The sequence below is a fragment of the Bufo gargarizans genome, chromosome 4 (assembly GCF_014858855.1).
Source record: "Bufo gargarizans isolate SCDJY-AF-19 chromosome 4, ASM1485885v1, whole genome shotgun sequence".
Lineage (NCBI taxonomy): Eukaryota > Metazoa > Chordata > Amphibia > Anura > Bufonidae > Bufo > Bufo gargarizans.
In genome coordinates, this window is record NC_058083.1 from 290,947,207 (window position 1) to 290,970,217 (window position 23,011).

General features: G+C 42.8%; 1 protein-coding gene across 1 annotated transcript in view; it reads right to left on the minus strand.

The window, feature by feature from the left end:
- REV3L (REV3 like, DNA directed polymerase zeta catalytic subunit) overlaps positions 1-23,011 on the minus strand; it is a 205,877-nt gene that overhangs the window by 34,324 nt on the left and 148,542 nt on the right. The window contains exons 11-17 of the mRNA XM_044291751.1: positions 18,842-19,079; positions 16,668-16,804; positions 12,200-16,382; positions 7,712-8,610; positions 6,279-6,361; positions 4,937-5,062; positions 4,155-4,344 (exon numbers count right to left, since the gene is read on the minus strand). Coding sequence (XP_044147686.1) covers positions 4,155-4,344; positions 4,937-5,062; positions 6,279-6,361; positions 7,712-8,610; positions 12,200-16,382; positions 16,668-16,804; positions 18,842-19,079 — 5,856 coding nt within the window. The remainder of the gene's footprint in view (positions 1-4,154; positions 4,345-4,936; positions 5,063-6,278; positions 6,362-7,711; positions 8,611-12,199; positions 16,383-16,667; positions 16,805-18,841; positions 19,080-23,011) is intronic.

Consider the following 23,011-nt stretch of genomic DNA (forward strand, 5'->3'; position numbering starts at 1 on the left):
GCCCTTCTCTGCCTCCGGCACCGGAATTAGAACATTTTTTCGAAGTATGGATGCAATCTCTTGTTGTAAAGCTAGATTTTTTCCCGGGTTTCCTAGAAAATTCGTGATTTTGAATCTGTCCGGTGGGTGGGAGACAAACTCTAGACAAAACCCTTCCTTTATAACGCCTAAAATCCAGGGACTTGAGATTTTTTCCCAGGCGTAGAGGAAGAGAGAAAGTCTGCCCCCCACGGGAGAGAAACCGTCATTGCTGTGATGGTTTAGAGGTTGAGGAGGATTGGGAACTGAAGAGGAACCCTTGCTTTTCCTATTCTTGTTGTCAGCTCTGAAGTCTTTCCTCTGCCCCCTAAAAAAATCCTTCTTGTTTTTGCGAAAAAAACGTTGTCTTTTCGGGGGTCTGGAGACAGGGAATCCTTTTTTATTGTCCGAGGCTTTATCCAAAAGGTCGTCTAAGACGGATCCAAAAAGATAATCGCCCTGACAAGGAATTGCGCAAAGCTTATTTTTAGATCCAGTGTCTCCCGACCAACCTTTTAGCCAAATAGCTCGTCTGGCTGAATTTGAAAGAGCAGCTGACCTAGCATTTAATTTTAAAGCATCTGCCGATGCGTCAGAAATAAAATCTACTGCTTTAAGTAGAGTGGGGAAAACGGTTAACAATTGATCTCTCGGGGTCTTATTCTGAATGTGAGATTCTAATTCTTCTAGCCATAATTTCAGAGACCTAGCAGTGGATGTGGCGGCAATATTTGGTTTGAACGCTTGAGCTGAGGTCTCCCAAACTTTTTTTAGGTAAACCTCTGCTCGCTTATCCATAGGGTCTTTAAGAGAACCCAAGTCCTCAAACGGAAGGGCCGATTTTTTTGAGATTTTTGCAACAGGTGCATCCAATTTAGGAGGTCTGTCCCAGTTTACTGAGTCTGCCTCGTCAAAGGGATATTTCCTTTTCACATTTTTTGGAACAAAATTTTTTTTATCGGGTCTTTTGCATTCCTTCTGTATTAAAAACTTTATATTCTCGTTTACGGGAAATACTCTAGATTTTTTCTGCCCGAGATCACCAAACATGATATCCTGAACGGATCTTGGGTCTTTGGGTTCGTCTACTTTCATAGTCGCACGAACTGCTTTTAGTAAAGCTTCCGTATCATCCGGGGAAAAAAGTGGCCTGCCCGTGGATTCTTCATCCTGGGACGAGTCTGGGCTATCTAGGATTTCTCCTGTATCACTATCCTCTAAAGGATCAGAGTCAGATTTATTAGCCGTGCCTGATCTGGTTCCCAGGGAGGTAGAGGCTACAGAGGGAAAGCTCTTTTTGAAATCTTTCAGGGAATCCGAGACCTCCGTCTTCACCATCTCCCTAATACTCTGCAGAAGGGATGGGGACTCTTCCTCCACTAGTTTCTCAATACAACATTGACATAGTTTTTTCAACCAAGAGGGGGCCAGTTTCTTTTTACAGACGGCACACTCCTTCCCTCTGGTCTTTGAAATTGCCTTTCTAGGGCCCTCTTTTGTAGTCTAAATGCAGGAAGAAAAAAAAAAAAAAAAGAGGGAAAGGAGATTTAGCCTAACTAAAAAGGAAATAAATGGTGGGGAATGATCCCCCTTACCCCACCAGGAGTACCGGTCTGCTCTCATGACCCTCCTGTTGATCAGCGCGTTGAGCACTCTCCTCCTCCATACTGCTGTGGGATAGAGTGACTCCTCGGATCCAAAAGAAATCTGGCTTCCTATAAGGCTGGCTGGCTGGGCTGCTGCTGACCGTGCGCCTGTGGGTCCAATCTCCTCGGTCGGGTCCTGCTGGAAACCCTCTGCGGCCTAAGTAGGAGAAGGCACTTCCTACTTCCGGAACGCACGCTACGTGCGTTCCAAAAACCGGAAGTCTCTACCGAGACCCGGATCTCGCTGGGATCGCGAGATTTTGGTTCCCCCCGCGCGAGGTGAGAAGGAGGCCCCGGCCCGCCTGAACACTGTCAGGAAGGACCGGCGTGCCGAACGCACCTCTCGGTGAGCCCGGGACTGCAGAGTAGCGGCCAGCGCAGCGTAAGCCAGACCCCAGCAGCAGACACCAGACTCCGGCCGGCGGCTCCTAGAGGAGACTTATGCCGGAACAGGTAACCCCACTTAGATAAATTCCTCCGGGGCCCTGCAGCCTAGCTTTTCTCCTCTTCTCCACGAACCGTCTTCTGTCTAGGACAGGAAACAGGAACTGGTGGTCTCGGGGCCATGCTCCTCCTTATGAGCTCTCCACGAAAGTTCCTGTTTCCTGTCCTGGATGGAGGCGGTCTCTCAAGGGTGCTGTCATGGGCGAAAGGGAAAATCTGGAGAGGAGGGATGCTGACGTCCACCCGGTGTACGTAGGAACAATCCAGATCCTGATGCCTCTGCATGCAGGGAACACATGAAGAGCGCCTTGTAAAGACAGGACTGTGGCGGAAGTAAGTGACCACCTGGGGTGGTAAGAGACAAATACCGTAGATTGTGGATATTGTCACTTTTTCTCCATTTGAGATAAATACATGAATTTCTGTCTGTCAGTGACTAAATGCCCTTCTGTAACCACAAACGATCAGAAGCACCTCACAATCTCAATGAATGCTGATCCTTCACATCTGCTACTACATTAATTTGTTTCACACTGCACAAAGTAGCATCACTGCTATAGGAAAGGCCACGGGGCGAGAAAGATCAGCTAAGATGTGGCTGAAAAGTGACTATGATGTGGTTGAAGACTTCAAACTGCAGATAAATAGAGTTTAACCTTCAAAACTGCATGACCATTAACAGTCAGAATGCTGTTTAGCAGAAAGATCTTATGTCTGATCAATTTCAAAAGTGTAGTGACACATTTTGCGGACCGCACATCGCCGACACTATAATAGAATATGCCTAATCGTGTCCGCAATTGCGGACAACAATAGGACATGTTCTATTTTTTTCGGGAACGGAAGTGCAATTGTGGACGTGTGAATGGACCCTTAGTGGCAGTTTTCATTTGCACTGTGGACACTATGTGTGGTCTTATCCCAAGGAAGACTAAGGCTAATTTCACCAGAGTGTATTCAGTCCGGGAAACACGCTCCATGTGATGGCTGCATTTCCTGGATTGAACATTGTTCCTCTAACATGAACTCAGAGCACCGTAATAATTTCTAATGCTGTGTGTTCTTGCCTGACCACAGGTCTCCTGTACTGTAATTACACAATTATGTCAGTATAGTGCAGTAGACCAGTGGTCAGGCATGAATTTACAGCATCATAAGCTCTGTCAGAGGAGCAGTGTTTGGTCTCGGAAATGCAGCGCTCACACAGAGTGTGTATCACGGACTGAAATTAGCCTTGGGCCTGATTCTTAAGTATAGAGCACATATGATGCGCATTAACTTAATCTAGAGAAGCATTTATGTGTGTAAAAGAGTAGCAGCCAAGGGATTTTACACTAGTTACACTAATGAAGCACCATTCCAAATTATCTCACAAATGCAAATGTACAGGCACCCTTAATGACAACTAGGTCATTATCCGTGCTGCGGGAATAATGGGGATAATTACAAGCAATGTTGAGGGAAGTTTATTGTATATGACAGACCAAAGTTATGGGTCAGTAGAGCTACAGGTAACAGCACACTGCTAGTCAAGTGCAGAAAGATATAAGCAAATACTAAATGAAAAATAAACTGCTTGGTGGCCATACTTACTGCAAGGGAAGTTAGAAGCTCTTTGCGCATATAATTGATCCAAAATATGTCAGGCCCATCTACCGAACGACAAGGTGGCTTCTCATCAGATGGGGCCTACTCTAACATGCCTCTCCTGGGCTTACAGCCTACAATCTGGGCAAAGTAGAACCCAGCTATATCCTACACATGCCTCTCCCAGGCTGTCAGCCTGCAATATGGGCAAAGTAGGATACAGCTATACAATCTTTCTGATTAAAAGCACATGGTAAAAGGGCGGTGGTGCGCGGTTCAAACTCCCCACCAGGGGGCGCTACCCCCCAGTGGTAGTTTTTTTTTTGTTTTCTTTCCCAAAGTTATGGGTTTTCATAATCTACAAATGGGTGATCACTGTGAATGGCAGACTGAATTGTTTGGTAAACTACTGAAAGTAAAACTATCGATAAATAAAAATATTCATGTGGATGTTAACACCTTTATCAGCGGATGTTTCTTGTGCAATCACAATCGCACCAGTCATTTCTTTCTGGTCACTGCCTGCGAGCGGGTAGTCTGATGACAGACAGTAAAACACAGCACAGACGGGGTCAAACTCAGGATCTGGCTCCAAATCTCTTCGAGTTCTTGCATGTAATTCCATGCACATGAGTGTTAGGTGCTGCACCTGTAAGAAAAACGGACACAAATTATGGCACAGACAAGGTAGTTTCACACTGGAAGGAACTGTATGATGCCAATATAACCATGTTACTGAATAGACTGTACAATTAAAGGGTTTTTTCTATCTCAAACAATGGGGGAATATCACTAGGATATGCCACCATTGTCTGATAGGTGTGGGTCCCAGTACAGCGCTGTCCAACGGATAGCATCGCAGCTCGGCCCCGTTCCTTTGAATGGGACTGCACTGTGCAGAGGCCACGTAGCCAATCAATGTGAGGTCACTAGCTGTGCTTGGGAAGCTGCGAGGAGCGCCATACCCTCTTCACACAGCAAATCAGCAGGGGTGCCAGAAGCCAGATCCACGCTGATCTGATACTGATGACCTATCCTGATAATATCAAAATCTATGAAACCCTGTTAATGGTAGGGGGAGTAGAGCGTATATATGAGGAGAAAGCATTGGATGAAAAAAACTATATCATAAACGTGTTCCAAATGCAGAGTGGCCTCTCAAGCCTTTCACCATAACCATTATACTGTGTCTCCAGCTTGATATTTGCTGGGTGTTGATCCTCTGTGGCTTTACATCTTACCTCATGCAAGGCCTTTGCATCTTGTAAATTCTGTGCACTGACTTTGAAGCCATAAGAATTATTTAGAGAAGGACCCTCAATCTGAGAGTTTTCTTTCTTCACATCAGCCATGGCAGCAAACTGATTCTATGAATAATAAAGCAGGATGGAAAAGCATCAACTCATATACAAAGACATAAAATGCGGAGGTTAATTTACATCGTTCTAGCAATCAGACAGTACAGTACAAGCCGAGCAGACGCACTGCTTGGTGTCTTATCTGCTCTAGTAAGCACACTCTGGATATAGGCGCATGCCATCTAGCCTGTATCCTACACACTTTCTGTGATACCTCAATACATAATTATATTAGAAGACATAAAGGTCACTGGCAAAGGGCAGGAATTATAGGGTCATTAACAACTGCAGGAAAGAGGTTTTTCCCATCTTCGAATCTGATGCCACGGCCAACCCTGAGAATAAAGTTTTCCCTGGAAAGTGGCACCCCTGGCCACAGGCTGAGTAGAGGTAAATGGGTGTTGTCGATCCCTGCACAGCGGATGGTTGGGAGCGCTGCTGTGCAGGGGACACACCGTGAAAGGGATGCAGCCCTAAACCAATGCCAATACGTTCGAACCTCAAGTGAAGGAATATCCTGGAGAGAAGCCTTCAAATAATAAGATGGGAATGACCCTTTAGGCCCCTTGCAGGCGAGCATGTCCGGATGGGTTGTGAATGCGTTCAGTGAAAAATGCGCGATTTTAGTCATTCAGTTTTGCCTGCAATTGCGTTCAGTTGTTCAGTTTTCATTGCGCTGGAGCAATGCGTTTTGCACGCGCGTTATAAAAAACTGAATGTATACAAATAACATCTCCTAGCAACCATCCGTGAAAAATGCATCACATCCGCTGCTCCATTCACTTCTATGGGGCAAGCAGTGCGAAAACCCCCCGCAGAATATAGAACATACTGGGATTTTCATGCAACGCACAATTGATGAGCGAAAACCAACGCACATGTACATTGAAATGAATGGGTCCGGATTCTGTGCGGGCGCAATGCGTTCGCATCACGCATTGAACCCGCGCAGAATACTCGCTCGTGTGAAAGGGGCCTTAAAGTGACAATAGGCACAGCACCATTAGCACCATTTCATGCTGATCAATAAATTAATCAACTGAAACCAAAGTCAGAAACAGAAATTGTAAGAATATGATATCACAGCAGCTTGGCATCTGACACCATAGACCGCACTGCGTTACTGTTATTGGAGCTGTACGGCTCACTTTGAAGGTGGCTCTGGCTGTAAAGGATAATTGATATTTTTGAGGGCAGTCATGATTGTAATGTGTACTATGCCTACCTTCAACTGAGTAGTTAGCAGGACTCGCCGCAGCTTATCAGGGTTTGCTCCTCTTCTCTGACTCATCTTTGGAAATCGAGTTTCTAGAAGATACAATGAACATGTAAGGATCTAGCCAATAAAACGCACACTGTAGATAAGAAACAAAGAATTTTACACTGCTCAATTGCATTACGTTTTCCATGTGTTTGTTTTTTCTGTAGTGTAGGCACAGTAAGATGGGAGACCTGGGATCCGCTGTTTAGCCCCTGCCTGCCATAGCAACTCATAGCATAGACTAAGGCATTTAAGGGGTTAAACGGCTAGGGCTGAGGCCAACTCTGATCCTGACCCTTACAGCAAGGTGAATCTTGTATTAAACAGCTGGCAAGTGCAAATCATGGCATGGGCACAGCCATCCTGAGAAGAAGAAAAAAACCTTCTGCTCTATTCTCACCATTGGCTGTGGCTGGACACTAAGGTTGCAGGGGCCACATGCAGCTCAGCACTAATTGCCAGGCCGCACTTGAACTACAAATCATCATTTATGGTATTCAAGTGTACAAAGTCTGAAATGTTCCACCTCTGGGACCTTCACCTGTTGGGAGAACTGAGGTCCCTTTCTAGACCAGCTAAGTCCTAATGGCTTGAAAAGAAACAGCTACTTACACAAACAGTCAAGTGCCATCACCTTGATCTACCTCTACTTGCAGTGGGTACCAGTCTGCTTAGGGGTCTTGGGACCCCTCTGATTCTGGTGCCAAGTAAAGCTGTATTTACAATTCTGCTGGTTGCAACTGGAAACAGCCCAAAGCTTCCTGACGGACACCCCCTTGGCAGTTTTTAACTCAACCGTCCCTAGCATAAAAATTACACTTCCCAGGATGCAAATCACTGAAGTAAGCGTTGAAGATACTGAGCCAGCAAGGGGTGTCCTCAGCTCCGAGGCCAGCAGTATTGTGATTGCAGCTCTGACATAGAATACAGACTAAGGCCTCATGCACATGATGATAGGTGGTCTGTGCCTATATTGTGGACCGCATTCACTTGAATGGGTCCGCAATCAGCCAGATACGGTGTGGAGGCACGGAACGGAAGCCCACTGAGCACTTCTGTTGGCTTTCTGTCCGTGCCTCAGCACCACAAAAAAATTGTACATGTCCTACTTTTTTGCAAAGCGAAAAGATTGCGGACTCATTCAAGGAAACGGTTCTACATCTGCAGATGGTGTTCATAGGGAGGGTGCCCATGCGTTGAGGTCCGCAGCACGGACACTGGTGGCCTATGGCTGTGTGCATAAAGGACTAAGTCAGAATCAGTCCAGGATCACAAGTTACAACTTTACACCTAGAATCGTTTCACTAAAATGGTGATAAAACGCAGTTGCTATTTAAGCAACTGTATAATCTGGACGAATTGCTCCATTTTTACATTAGTTACTTGGGACTACATACCAGATGTCACTGGAGTAAGTGATAGCAACTCAGGGGATGCTGCTCCAATCCTTCTTTCAATGACCGGTGTACTATGTAGACAGACATGTTTGGACTTGTGTCTTTTCTGTGTCCTTGGAGGAGGGGAAGGTGTTGATGTTCTTACTTCGCTTTTCACACTCCTCACAGCCTCCTTACATTCATTTGGGGATGAAATCAGATTCTCTTCTACCCAGTCCTTGCAGTCCTCAGGAGATGGTTTATCGTCTGCACATACAAGGTTCTGCCAAGGTGTCAACAGTGGCGACGCAGGGGATAGAGAACTATCAGACATTTCATTTTCATTAGTCCTTTCACTTGATTCAATGTCCGCTTCTACAGGCGGTGAATCAGTTAACCCTTCGACTTCACCACAGTCTGAATCCGGAAGGGAAGGAGGAGGGCTGGCGATATGGATCTTTACTTTTTCTCCGTGCCCTGGCTGATCTTCTAAACTAGCAGGCTGTGCCATTAAAATCTGTACCTCCTTTGGAGGCAAGCTATTGCAGCCGATGGGCACTGGAGCAGTCTTGGTATTTTTATCATCATCTGTCTCTTCGATTAAAGGAACTTTACTTGAGGTCTTAGAGCATTCATACAGTTCTTTTGCCTGAAGCCATAGTTGAACCCTCTCGGGAGCAGGTGCGCTTTTACATGGCATGATCACCAGCTTTATATCATCATCACGACTTTGTTTATGCTTCTCTTGCTCTATGAGCAATCTGTTCATTCGAATGGGCGACACTGGCCTAGGGTTCTGCGTCATTGCTGAAAAAGCAGTCTTCCACAGCTTTAGTCCCTCCATTGAAAAATCCCCATCAAACTCAGGAAGATTATTTGCTAGCTTTGTTTCAATGGTGAGAATGCGGCCTCCAACCTCTCTGTACAATAATTATAAAAAAATATATATAATTATATATGGTTGAGCATTTAACAGAAATCAAGTATTTGCTCCTCAGACTACCGAGGTTCATAAGAGAACATAAACCTTTAGATTACTCAATACATTCCTCAGATTTGAGAGGAATCATGAATGGAGGCTTCTTGGCACCCTCCCAATAAGGCCCCTTGCAGACAAGCATGTCCGGATTAGGTCCAGATGCGTTGCAAATGCGTTCAGTGAAAAATGTGCAATTTCGAAAGGGCAAAGTCATTAAGTTTTGCCTGTGATCGCGTTAAATTTTTATCATGCAGGTGCAAGGCGATTTGATGCGTTTTTCCCGCGCATGATAAAAAACTGAATGTATACAAACAACATCTCTTAGCATCCATGCGTGAAAAACGCACCCTTATTCACTTCCATGGGGCCAGCGTGGCGTGAAAAAATAAAAATAAATCACAGACTATAGAACATGCTGCGATTTTCACGCAACGCAAAAGTGATGGGTGAAAACCAACGCGCATGTACACAGCGTCATTGAAATGAATGGGTCCGGATTCCGTGCGGGTGCAATGTGTTCGCATTACGCATTGCACCCGCGCGGAATACTCGCTCGTGTGAAAGCAGCAGAGCGAGAAAAATGACTAAGACGTTCGCCCTATAAGATTCACTTCCCCCCCAAAAGTGGGGGGAAAACTTTCAGTGCGTCTTATGGGGTGAATACTTATAAGCGCTCTATTATGGAAGTGCTCATTAGAACAGGAGAACTAAGTAGCGGCGAATGCTCCCTGTGCTGGCTATGTAATCACCGCTTCCTGGTCCTTGTCGGCTGCACGCTATGACCTGCGCACAGCACGAGGACGTCAGCGCTCTGTGACCTAATGCTGTGTAATGTCAGGTCATAGCGGCAGGAAGAGTAGGAGGAGCTCTGGATCTCAGGAGTGTCGAAGCAGCAGAGGTGAGTTTATTTTTTTCTCTGAGCTTACGTCTGATTAACATAGGGGTTTTAATAATATTGAGGGTCTGACTCAGGGGTCTTATTAACATTGGAGGTCTGATTAAAAATATTTTCCTCCTTTAAAACCTAGGTGCGTAGTCATTATTGTTTGTACAATTTTGGGGGGAAAAAAAATAAAAAAATAAATTATTCTAGCATGCATTTTCTTTTTTATTTAAAATAAAAACTATTCCATAGTACAAAGAATGTGATGCCATACAATAAAGGTTTTAGTAATAGAACAATCTGTTGGAAATCTAAGTAACGCATTCTTACAATGGTACCATGTCCATATTGCCTCCTGCTGGCTTCATTCATTTTTCCGATTACATTATAAACTGTGGTTACGACCACCCTACAATCCAACAGTGGTGGTCGTGCTTGTACCCTATAGGAAAAATCATCGGCCTCTTGGGGACCATGGGAATCATAGTCCCAAGGAGGCCGATAATTTTTCCTATAGGTTGCAAGCACAATCCCCGCTGCTGGATTGTAGGGTGGTCGTAACCCCTGGATACAAACAGTGTATAATGTGATGGAAAAAAATAATCAAGCCAGCAGGAGGCGGCAATATGGAGAAACACAATACATTAGTGAGTGCCCTGTATTAACCTTGTCTACATGATAAATGCCATTTTCTGAAGTGAGACAACCCCTTTAAAAGGATTTCTTTAAAAAAAAACAAAAAAACTTTTGCAGGTAAAATATATGGTTTGTTTGGTGCAATAGCAGTCCAATTTCCAAATGTACTTCTATAGCCTAAGTTTCCCTGGATGAATGCATCCTTGCGTCTCTGTGGGTAGTATGTTGGTGGCAGCTTTAATCTAGGGCTACATGCCGATTGCAGATGAGAGACACATAGCACTGCCAAATTCACAGTGTTGCGTAGGTGCCTTTAAACCTACAATAGCTACAAGACGAACATCGATCTCTCCAGACTGCCCCATAGACTTACATGCTTGGCTGAGCATGTATGTGTCTACAACACGGAGAGGGGAGAAGGCTGTTGTCACTCAACGCACCCGATCCTTCTCACCTCTGTCATCATCTGGGGGGAGGGGGGAGGGGGGGGGGGGGCTTTATTTACCTTTAAAATGTTGTTTTAATGTGTACATTATTTATTTTTAGCAGTCTTTCTGATTTATTGGAAAGTAAAGATGGCCATGCACATAAGAAGTAGGTTGATGGTTAAACAACTGTTGAACAAACAACTGGTCTGGTGAATGATTGTTGCATATTATAGTCCGCACTGTCCATTCCTTCAAACTGACCAAACATGTTCAATGACACTGGCGGAAGGACCGGTCAGTGTGGAATGCTCTCTCGTGGAACAATAGTTTGTGTATGCGCCATATACAGACAAATACTAGTGTAAATAGGATGACATTTCCAAATGATAACAGTGTGTCATCAGTTGGCCAATTATAGTTTTTTTTGCTACATTTCACCCATCAAATGATTGCTGTTACTGAAATATTATGTTTCAATAAACTTTAGACTAATGTGTATGGTCACCTTAAAGGGAATCTGTCATCAAATACTTCTAAATGAAACTAGCCGACATGGGAGAGGTGTACTTGTCAGTTGAATGTAATGCTGTTGGTCCCACCTTCATACATGCCTGCAATGTGGAGAAACCAGCTTTTTAATAATATGCAAATTAGATCATTGGTGCAACTAGGGCGTTACTGTTGCACCCTGAGGCTCTGCTAATTTTTTATCTAGTCCACAACCCCTCTGCTTTAACAGACAGGGCCAGGCAATAAAGTTGTACTCGCAGCTAATCCTGAAGTATTGTAACAGTGCGTTTGGTGCATGCGCAGTATATGGCTAAGGCTACTTTCACACTGGCGTTTTGGCTTTCAGTTTTGCCTTAATGCATTCTGAATGGAAAAGGATCCGCTCAGAATGCATCAGTTTGCCTCTGTTCCGTCTCCATTCCACTTTGGTGTCCGTCTGATGAAACTGAGAAAACGGATCTGTCCTCCATTGACTTTCAATGGTGTTCAAGACGGATCCGTCTTGGCTATGTTAAAGATAATACAAACGGATCCGATCTGAACGGATGCAGACGGTTATATTATCTGAACAAATCCGTCTGTGCAGATCCATGACAGATCCGCGCCAAACGCGAGTGTGAAAGTAGCCTAAGGCTACTTTCACACTTACAGCAGCAGGGTTCGGAAGGCCGTTCTGGCAAGGGAACAGCCTGCCGGATTCATGCTAACGTTAGCCCACCGTGCCGCCGGAAGTCCGCTCTGGCCCCATTCACTATAATGGGGGCATGCCGGAGGTCCGGCAAACATGCCAAGAGGCGGCTGGACAGAAACTACAGCACGCTGCATTTTTTGTCCGGACGCCTCTAGCCTAAGATTGCTGCATTAGATTTAGCTGACAAACACCCATATCAGCTGGTTTTATTTAGAGGTATGTGGTGACAGATTCCCTTTAAGAAACTGCCCTAGAAGTTGTACAAATTCCAAATAGAAGTGGAACATAAAAAAGGTACATATCATGCAAGTAATATGCAGCCCAAGGAAGCAAAAAATGAACATTCATCTTGGTAAAGTATTTTCTTCTGCGACATGCTCACCTTGGTTTTTCAGGAGCATCAGAAGGATTGCTGAAGAATGGTTCTTGATAAATAGTTTCCATCAGATCATGATCCATTAAAGTTGCCATAATTTCTTCCCGGCTAGGTGGAGACATTAGAGGTTTTAAAATGTGCACAGGCCGAGGTGTGGCAGTGCCATTCTTAGACTGAGACGGAGAACTCATGGATCTTGGAGAACTGTCAGGGGTGGGCGTCAATCCACCACTATGTCTTGAAATGTATAGTTCTAAATCTCCATCCACAAAGTCAATTTCAGGGGAGGAAGCAAGTCCAGTAAAAGATGAACTGGAAACCGACTTGAGAGCTGCGTCCTTCGTTTCATTACTTGTATCTGTATGAATCCATTCAGATTGTGCTGCAGTAAAGGAGGCATTTCTAAAAAGTTCTTGGCTACCCAGTCTACATTTATTATTCTCTACATTTTCTGAATGCTGGGTAAAAACTCCATCCTCTAAGGGTGGATGATGAACACTTTGAGTGAATAATCCATTTTTAAATTGGTTAACAAGAGGGCTTTGCTTATTGTTAATGGAAGATTTTTCAAACAAGTCCGGGCTAAGGGAACTAGGTCTCAAAAGCACTTTATGGTCTGAAGCACTGCGGACTTTCAAATGTTCCGTTTGTTGGCTCTCCTGTTTTAGATTTTCTGTAGCAAAAGCAGGGAAGGGATCACTCAGAAATTTCTGCGGTAAATTCTGATCAGCTGGAATAAATTGGCTCCCAGTATATAAACTACAAAGTCCAGCTTGCCCTACAGCATTGATATCAAAATTGTAGTTATGTTCAGGAGATAAACTATCTTCAAGTGAATAGCAGCTTTCAAAGTCAGAGCTAGCAAAAATTGCAGAACTTCCATCAGACGTTGAACTTTTGATAGAGCGATCAGCCGGATGTTTAACTGGCACAGTTTTCAAAGTCTTGGCTGCTTTTGGCTTTGTGTTACGAGGAGCCCTTGGTTTTTTGTTGGGTGTTGCACATTGTGATTTTTTATTAGTACACTTTGGGTCTGTATGAGAAGACCGACTGCTTTTGAGTTTAGGACTGGTCTCTTCTGATGCAGTTGCAGTCTCTTTCTCTTGCTTTTTGTGAAGCAATTCCTTCAGGACAGCAATTCCACACTGTGCATCCAGGATACCTTGTGACGCATTTGTTTTTATAGAGTTCTGAAGTGTTTTTGAGCAAGAAAATATATCAGGCAAGCAGTTTTGATTAAATTTATGAGGAATAAATTGTGTTCCATCAAACAATTCACCTTTTTGATCCCAAGTTGCCAATTTTATAGGGTTTCTTAAAGAAGTTACCAAAGAACTTCGAGGTAACTGGCTTTCTGAGGAACAATCACTTTGTTTATTCTGATCTTGTTTGTTCTGATCTTGGTTACTAGTTACCTGTTGCTGACTGCTCATTGTGCATGGTAAAAGTTTTGACTGCAACTTCTCAAAAAGCATAGCATCAGGTACACTTTGGGAGTCCCGTAATTTTACAACAGATGCTAAAAGCCTTTTCTGTACTTCTGTGGGATCCTCCTCTTGAGTAAAAGGAGTGCACTTTAAGGTAAACTGTGCATTCTGTATTACCTGAGAGGGGCGAGTAATGGAACCTGGGATCTTTTGAGTTGCATTTGATTCCTTTGTCTGAAACACATTCGGGATTGGTGTTTTTGCTTTATTTAACTTGAATGACTCCATGCCTTGACTTAATGGCGGAGGTGATGATGAAACAGTCTCATTTTGAGTGATGGTATTGTTCTGAGAGCTAACAGAAGCAGTTGTATTAATGAAAGATTGTGTGTTTTCCTGAAAGTCTTCCTGCGTGCTGGAGGATGTAAGCTGTGTAGAGTGTACATGTCCAGTAGAAAATCCAGACAAAGTTAAGTCTGCTGAATGAGTATCAGATATTTGTTTTGTGGTTTCATCTACTTGGGTACCGGACTGATCTTGGACCAATGGTTCGGACCCTGCTGTTTTATTTGCTTTTGTATCTCTGTCTTTAATTTTCGTATGTTTCCTTGGTGCCTTTTCACTTCTTTTCTGCCTAGGCTTCCCCTTCCGTCTTTTACTGTCTTTGACCAACTCAGTCTGATTCATTTTGTTTCCTTGCTTGTTTACAGTGGGAGAACTTAAAGGACTCTTTTTCCTTGTTTTGTTTGTCTGAGTTCTTCGTTGCCTTTTTTTGGTACAAACGCCTTCTTTCGTTCCTGCAATAAAGGAATACGTTTTAAAGAGAGGAGTCTCTTCAACAGGACTTCTCTTCAGCACTTCAGCTTGTGGATCTGTTGGTGACCAGCAACGTGGAGGAGACATATGTATTGGGCTCGGACTTCTTTCAGTAAGAAAGCCTAATTTTGACATAACATCCTTGTAGTCTGTATCACAATCTTCTGTTTCAACATTATACGATGGCATTGGAGGTGTAAGAAAAGCACAAGCTTTTCTTCTACGTGGAGGTAGGGGTCGATTAAGGATGTCACCTTCCCTCTTTGGGACCTTCCCAGGCTTTTTCTTAGCAGATTTCGGTTTTGTTTTCTTCTTATTGTTCTTCTTTGGTACTACAGGGTGTAGTGGGTATTTGGTTGCAGGGGAGTCTGGCACTTTGGGCCAGAAATCTTTTAACGGTGCCATTTTATCATACAGCTCAAGTTTTTCATCTGTTAATGTTACAAGAGCTTCACTAGAATCTAACTTTTCAATCTTTACCTGCATATTTTTTCGGCCTTTAAACCTGTTAATAATTATATACTTAATAATTACTGGTGGTAACTTATTTGATATCTTCCTACGCTTGCGTGCCTTTTGAGGATTACCTGTATATTCATTGGCTTCAACAGACTGAGGTAGATTAACTTTTGAATTGCTTGTGCCCAGGCTTGCCTCCCCATCTTCGCTTTCAAAATTGACTTTCCTTTTTGCCCTTAAAGTATATTTATTTCCATAAAGTGCTGACGATGAAGGGTTCAAATCTACACTGCCCTCTTGAAATTGAGATTCAAAGCTATTCATTTCACAAGTGTTTGCTTGAAATGCGCCATCTTCCATCATGACTGCAATGTCACAGGATGGTACCCTGTCAACATCAGGTGGACTTTTGCTACATGCATTACCAGGAGCATAGCTGCTGTCTTTTACCAGTTTGACTTCATTTAAATCGACAGAGCCCTCAGCCTCAGAAGACTCCATACTGCCTTGTTTCATTGACTGCTGCTGGTCTTGATTAAGATCACTTTTTGTTTCATGTATTTTATCTTCTAGACGGTCTACTTCTCCTCCAACACTTAACGGCTCTTTACTTGCAGAGCCTTTTATCTTTTTAAAGAGCTTTAATCTAGATGGTTTCTTAGGCTTCTGAATTTTACAAGACATTGTTGTAGCTTTCTGTGGCCGGTTCAAACAGTTTGAAAGAACAACACTGGGGAAAAACTTGTAATTGTTCACCTGCTGGTTAACACTGGTCAATTCTGCTTTGTGTTCCTGAAATTCTTCATATGTTACCTTTATTTTATTAAGGCGCCCTTCATTAATATCACCATCCACAGTCCTATCAAAATTTTCAGTTAAGGCTGCATGAGCAAAGCTGTTTGGTGGGACATTACATTTATCGCTTGTGTCGGCAGTTTTTTTAACTTTGTTATTACTCAGTTCTGTGAAATTTCGGTGAGCTCTGTCCAAAGTACCTTCACTACCATGCCAGTTTAAATGTAAAAAGGAAGCAGCATCCTTTTCTTTTCTAATGCTGGTGAATTTCCTGCACTGTAGATGTCTATTTACTGAGGAAATCCCATCCTCATAGACATTCTTCTCACTTGCTGGAATAGAAACAATGTCATTCATCCCTACTTCTTTATGTAGGATCTCTGAATGTCCAGAATTGTTAAAAGGTGCTGGATATTTTATACTGTAAGTGCTATCATTTGTGAAAGTGTGGATGGAAAGTTCAGTTCCCTTTTCCACAGGTGACTGGGAGAGCTCTTCGATTAAGCCCTCGTTTTTTAACACATGAGAAGATGAAAGGGCACTTGTGTGCTGACACTGGAATGCGGTTTTAGCAGAAGACTGTGGCTCCAGCGAAGCAGCATCTTTGTGAAAGATGGAGGTTTTTATTGATAGTTTACTTTTTGCAATGATAGAGGAGTGGGTTAGTGTACTTTCATTATTCATGGCATTATCTAAAAGAGAAATTAATATATTTTAACTTTTTACTAATTCAAAATACATCAAACTGGTACTTATGTACTTACAGCACTACTTGCTCGGTAGGTTGGAATTACAACACAATCTCGTTTGCTTGTATGGTTAGGGGCCATATTGTTGATATAGAGTATCCCGCATCAACAATATTTTGTAAAATGGGGGGGGGGGGGGGGGGGGTAAGGTAAAACTTTGCTCAGTAAATACCTACATTATACAATTTAAGATAAACATTCAGAATACAAAAAGAAGGTTCTATTTACCGCTGTTTTCATCAGCCGTGCCATCTAACTGAGGTATAGAAAAATCTGCTAGAAACATCTTATTACAACTCCACTCCATTTCATTGTCTGTGGAGTCCTCCTCTTCTGACGAGCTTTCATTACTGTTCTTACCAAAACTAGAACAAAAAGATAAAAAATACAATTTTCATTTCACTGACAAAAAAACCCTACTATAGCTTTATTTTAACATGGTCTCCACTCACTTCTATTGGAGTTGTGAAAAGAGCTGAGTGAGCATGCTCTGCTATTTCCCGATGTACTATAGAAGTGAATGTGCAAGCATGGCCCTTTAACCTCTATGGGAGTCCTGGAAATAGCAGAGTCGGTGTCTGGCTATTTTTGGCACTCCCAGTAAAATGACTGGAGGGTGGCAGTGTTTGCGTGGTGCACAGTCATTCACTTTGGGAGCCCTGCTCTACAGATAGGTACTGGTCCCACCTCTGGGGCCTGCACCTATCTGACATTGGTGGCACATCCTAGCAATATGCCACCAATCTGTGAGATGGCCCAACCCCTTTAAGCGGACCGGTCAAACTTTTTTGCTGCCCTCACTGATGTAACATCAGGCAAGTGGATTTCATCATTCTGCCACTTAAAAGCTAACATGAAATGGTTAACGAGAACTTGCTGTATAATAATTGCAGCCAGTGCAGGTAAAGAGTCACAAGCTGCCTGGGAAGAGTCATGGCTATTCATGCACGCCTGTTCCTCCTGCTTCTAATCAGAAAACTATCAATCATCAGCAGGTAGGTGGGGAGAACTCATGAATAAGCCAGACTATTCTCAGGCAGTTGTGACTCTTCTCTGGTTAAGCTTGGATGAATATACAGCACATTTTTAGCCTCTACCTAATATTAGCTCATGAATGAATGCTGAAATTAGCATGTCTGTTTCTACATTAAGCTCCCCCTAGTGTGGGCAGTAAAAAGTTGATGACAGGTTTCCTTTAAGAAATATACCAGTCAAAATGAATCATACACTTCAGAAATTCATGAAATGGCATACTAACCTTTAAACGTAAGATATTACAAAAATCCTTCTGTCTTCTAACCTGTGGAATGAAGCAAGTTACCTTCGGCAGCAATTACACCTCTGAAGTGCTCATATGACCACAAGGACTGGGTGTGGGATCTTCTGCTGAGGTCTTGATCGGATGTGCTCCTGATTCTTTCTGTTGGGCTAAACGGGAAAACTCGGAAGCACATCCGGTTGGGATCTCAGCGGAAGAGCCCGTGGCCAGTCAATGTGGTCATGCAAGAGCAGTAGACATGGTGGAATCAGCGGCACGACAGAGAGGTCATTACTGTTAAAGAGATCTTGCTTCCTTCCACAGGTTAGAAGACAAAATAAATATTGTAACAGCCTAGAGAACCCCTTTAATTTGCACTCTTCAAAATGTTCGTGCTGAAAGTACTACCCAAATTTTATGTAAACGCAGCCTAAAAATCAATAAAAAATAAAACATAAAACAAACTCTAGTTATCAGCCTAACAAGCAACTTTCCAAGGTACAGCAATTGCATTCTGTTGGTATATTTCTTACCTAAGGGTCAAGTATAGAAAAGCAACAGGCAAAACGGTTATTCAATTCACAAAGCTGTGGTCCAAAAACATCTCAAAAATGTTCTTAAGACAGTATTTACCTCTAACTAATCACAGGCATGCCCGTAGTGCCTTTTTTGATACATGTCGCTGTCTCCTTCGCTCTATAGCAAGAATGACGTTGACACAGCAGAGTACACTCTGCTTTCCTGGAGCCCTTTCTCCATCCTACCTCTGTGGTGGCGTGCTTCTTACAGTACTTCAAGCAGAGCTCTGTATACTAATCTCCTCTGGCCATGCTGTAATAGATAGTTTCTGTCATCGGTACAAAAAAAAAAAATTCTACTTTTTTTCTCCACTATGCTTTATGTCTTTCAAGCAAAATAGGAAAAGAAAAACCAGTGGAATTATGTAAATGTCATATAAGAAATTACCATTGAAGAAACCTGTTTAACTAAGGGGCAGCTGAGGGACTGATAAATGTCTAAATTATTTTTACTGTATTGTATAATTGCTTTCTGATCCAAGAATAAAACTACTGGGAAATAAAATATATAATCTCATGTACAGATATATTCAGAGGCCAATAAAGAATTCTAGATGGATACATACTTTCTTTTACCGTCATGTTCTTCCAGGTTGCTGTCCCATCTCTGGGACATTAACATGCTAAGCTCCATCTCCTCCTTCTCCACTTGTGGTTCATTCTCCTCATCATCACTATTCAAAATGGTATTGCACTTTGCAGACAAACTATGCTGTGATAACCGCCTGGACAGATCCACTTGATAGCCATCATCTTCTAGACCAGCTAGCAATTTTATCATGGCTTGATCTTGACTGTTGTTCACTAAGCAAAGGAAAATAAAACACTCATGTTCTATTAAATGAGCTGCCCCACAAACATACTCATATTTACATTAATACTATAATGATAATTGTTGCAGTTTTCATTTCTTTTCAGATACTCAATTATTAAACATAATCTTTTAGAAGGAACCCAAATGTGCCTTGCCTGGGTAGTCATGCATGTGCAGTTTGAAATTCCTAATTTTAAATTATGGGGAAGGGAAGAGAATTTGAAAGTTAAAGTAGGCAGTAGACACAGAGGCTTCATGGAGGTAGTGGTTACAAAAAGCAGAAAAAGGTACATTTTTGTATTAGATCAATATACACAAATATATTGAATATTTACACACACAAAAAATAATGCACCCCGATAGAAATGCAGTGGTGTCATGAATAAAAAACCTAGAATGCTACGGACTGGAACCATGTTATCTTTACTGATGAATACAACAGCTCAGGGTTACGTGCAGGACATCATGCAGCCACTTGTTGCCTCTCATGGCAGGGCTTCCAACTGCCATTTTTTCAGCAGGATAATGCTTGCCCACACAGAGCAAGGGTTTCCTAGAAATTTCTCTACCAGATTGCAACACTTTCTACCTGGTTGCCAGATTTATCACCAATCAACCATTTATAGGAACGACTGGGACACCAGCTTCAGTAACCTATAAGTGTGAAGGGTCTACAGGCTCAGCTGCAACATCTGTGGTCAAATGTGCCGCAGGATACCATACAGAACCTGTATGCCTCCATGTCCAACCATATCTCATCTTGTAGCCAAGCTAGAAGCAACCCAACAGTGTACTAGAGCCTCCTTTCAGTTATACAGTTTCCCCAATCATCATTTCACTCCAATATTGTAATCGCTTACATACACTGCCTGGCAAAAAAAAAAGTCACCACCTGGATTTAAATAAGCAAATTGGTAAGCCTCCCAGATGGTCATGTCTAGGTTCAGCAACGTTATGTGCCTAAAGAATGAGGTCAGCTAACTACCTGAACATACTCAATGACCAGGTAATTCCATCAAAGGATTTATCTTCCCTGATGGCACGGGCATATGTCAAGATGAAATGTCAGGATTCATCAAGCTCAAATTGTGAAAGAGTGGTTCAGGGACCATTGGACATCATTTTCACACATGGATTGGCCACCACAGAGTCCAGACCTTAACCCCATTGAGAATATTTGGGATGTGCTGGAGAAGGCTTTGCGCAGTGGTCCAAATCTCACAATACAAGATCTTGGGGAAAAATGAATGCAACACTGGACAGAAATAAATGTTGTGACATTGCAGAGGCTTTTGGAAACAATGCCACAACAAATGTGTGCTGTAATCAAAGATAAAGGCGGTCCAATGAAATATTAGAGTGTGTGACCTTTTTTCGGGTCAGGCAATGTATATCATCATTACATTCACATATAGAAAGTTTCATCTGATTCCAATAACTTCTTGGTGCATTATTTTATTTTTGTCAATGAGTGAATGAGATTGTGATGGATTTTTTTTTATATATATTTGCAAATATTTGAAAATATAATACACATAAATAAGACTAAGACAGACGTAACAGTTTACTAAAAATTACAAAAATAAGTTAGAATTCTGCATCACATGACTTCCCTCAGCTAGTCAACAGAAAATGATCACGTGACATACACTCCATGGGGGAGATTTTTCATGAGGGGATTTTTTGGTGAGTGTTTTGTTGTGGAAATTTGCACCAAATCTAGCAAAAGTCACAAAATGTTTCATAGATTTTTCTACCTCTAAGGCCTATTGCACACGACCGTATGGCGTTTTCAGTGTTTTGCAGTCCGCAAAAAATACAGGTGACATTCGTGTTCATTCTGTTTTTTGCGGAACGGAACATCTGGCCCCAAATAGAACAGTACTATCCTTGTCCGTTATGCGGACAATAGAAAGACATGTTCTATCTTTGAAAGGAACGTAAAAAAGGAAATTAAATGCATACGGAGTACATTCCTTTTTTTTGCGGACCCATAGAAGTAAATGGTTCTGTATACAGTCCGCAAAAAAAAAAAACGTGTGCAAGAGGCCTAAGTCTTTCACTTCAGTCCTGAGATGTTACTCCACTGTCTACGTCATCCCTTTAGTGGTATAATTTTTGAAACTTTGCAGTCGCAGTTGATAGATATATGTCTTAAATCAGCTCAACTGGTTAATCTGGCTTACTTTCCCACCCACTTTTCAAAACAGGAGTGAGCGGCATTAAGATGATGCAATAAGTCCCAAAACCTTTCATGCAAATTAGCTCAAAAAAGTTGAGCTTTAGAAGACTGAATTCTGGAGTGCCGGACTAGATAATATCCCCCATGACTCCAGAGTAAATCATGTGATGCCATTCAGAACCGGAAAGTGCATTCCATACAGTCCCATATTTTAGGGCTAGTTTACAGAATATAATTGTACCCATAATGTATCATATCATATGTCCTTATTTTATTAGGTTGTCATAATAGCAAGCTCACTTTTAAGGGGACTTACCAGTATAGCCTATCCTCAAAACAGGTCATCAATATCTGATCAGCAGGGGTCCAACTCCTGGCACCTCGCCAACGATCAGGAGTTTGAAGAAGCAGTGGCGATCACCAGAGACCCTCTTCCAAGACCAGTGAAATCACGTTCATTGGTCAAATGGCTTACTTGCAGCTCAGTCTCATTCAAGTGAATGGGGCAGGGCTACAATACCAAGCACACCTGTATACAAGGTAAGTTGATATGCACAGTGCTGATAGCTGGGGTGCCAGGAGTTGGACTGCCACCAATCAGATATTGATCATCTATCCTGAGGAGGGGCCATTGACATTGTTAGGGTCTATTTACACGTCCGTAAGTGTTTTGCGGATCCGCAAAACACGGACGCCTGCAATGTGCATTTTGCGGACCGCACATCACAGACACTAATAGAAAATGCCTTTTCTGGTCCGCAATTGCAGACAAGAATAGGACACGTTCTATTTTTTTCAGGAACGGAATTGTGGATCCCAAAAAACAGATGCGGATCCCGAAAATGCGGATTCGCATCCGTTCCAGACCCATTGAAAGTGAATAGGTCCACAAAATGCGGAACGAATGTGGACCCAAATTACGGACGTGTGAATGGACCTTAACTCTGGAAAAACCCTTTAATGTTGCTCATAAAGTATTAAACGGTCAGTGTTTTATGGTTAAAACATTTGTCCATTGGTATTTCATTCATTTAAATTCCTGCTCATTCTGGGCTTTGACGTCAAGGAGGCGGAGCTATCAGTGATTGACAGCTATCTCTGTATACACAGTCATAGAGGAAAGGCTGTCAGTCACTGATAGCTCCGCCTCCTTGACAGCACAGCCCAGAATAAGCAGACATTTAAATGAATGAAATACAAGTTTTACTGAATGTTGTCCCATAAAAGCTGCATATCAGTCTGCTCAGTTCCACTTGCTCTATAATATGCTGCCTTCAGGTCAGACTCCATGTTCAATGTGACAAATCCCCTTTAAAATTAACTCTTAAAGGGAGTCTGTCATCAGCATTTCACGTTTGTAACCCTTCCCATAGCTTTCTAGCATCCTTACAGTTAATAAAGGTTACCTTTAGCATCAATCCTGGACTTATAAAACCGTTGAAAAACATCTTTGTAGCATATGCAAATGAGGGCTCGCAAGTGCCCAGGGGCGGCGTTACCCTCGTAGGTGCCCTGCTAGCTCAGCCTTTTCTTCGCTTCCCCTGCCCCTTCCTTCCCTCCGCCCGCCCATCCTTTCCCTCTGACCACCTATCTACTAACTTGTTGTTTCGCCGATATCCCGCGCCTGCGCACTCAGTCCGTCGGCCGGCGCATGCGCACTGCGATGCCCAGTCCTTGTAAGGCATCACAGTAACAATTGCGCATGCGCCGGCTAACGTCGCAAAGCCGGCGCATGCGCAT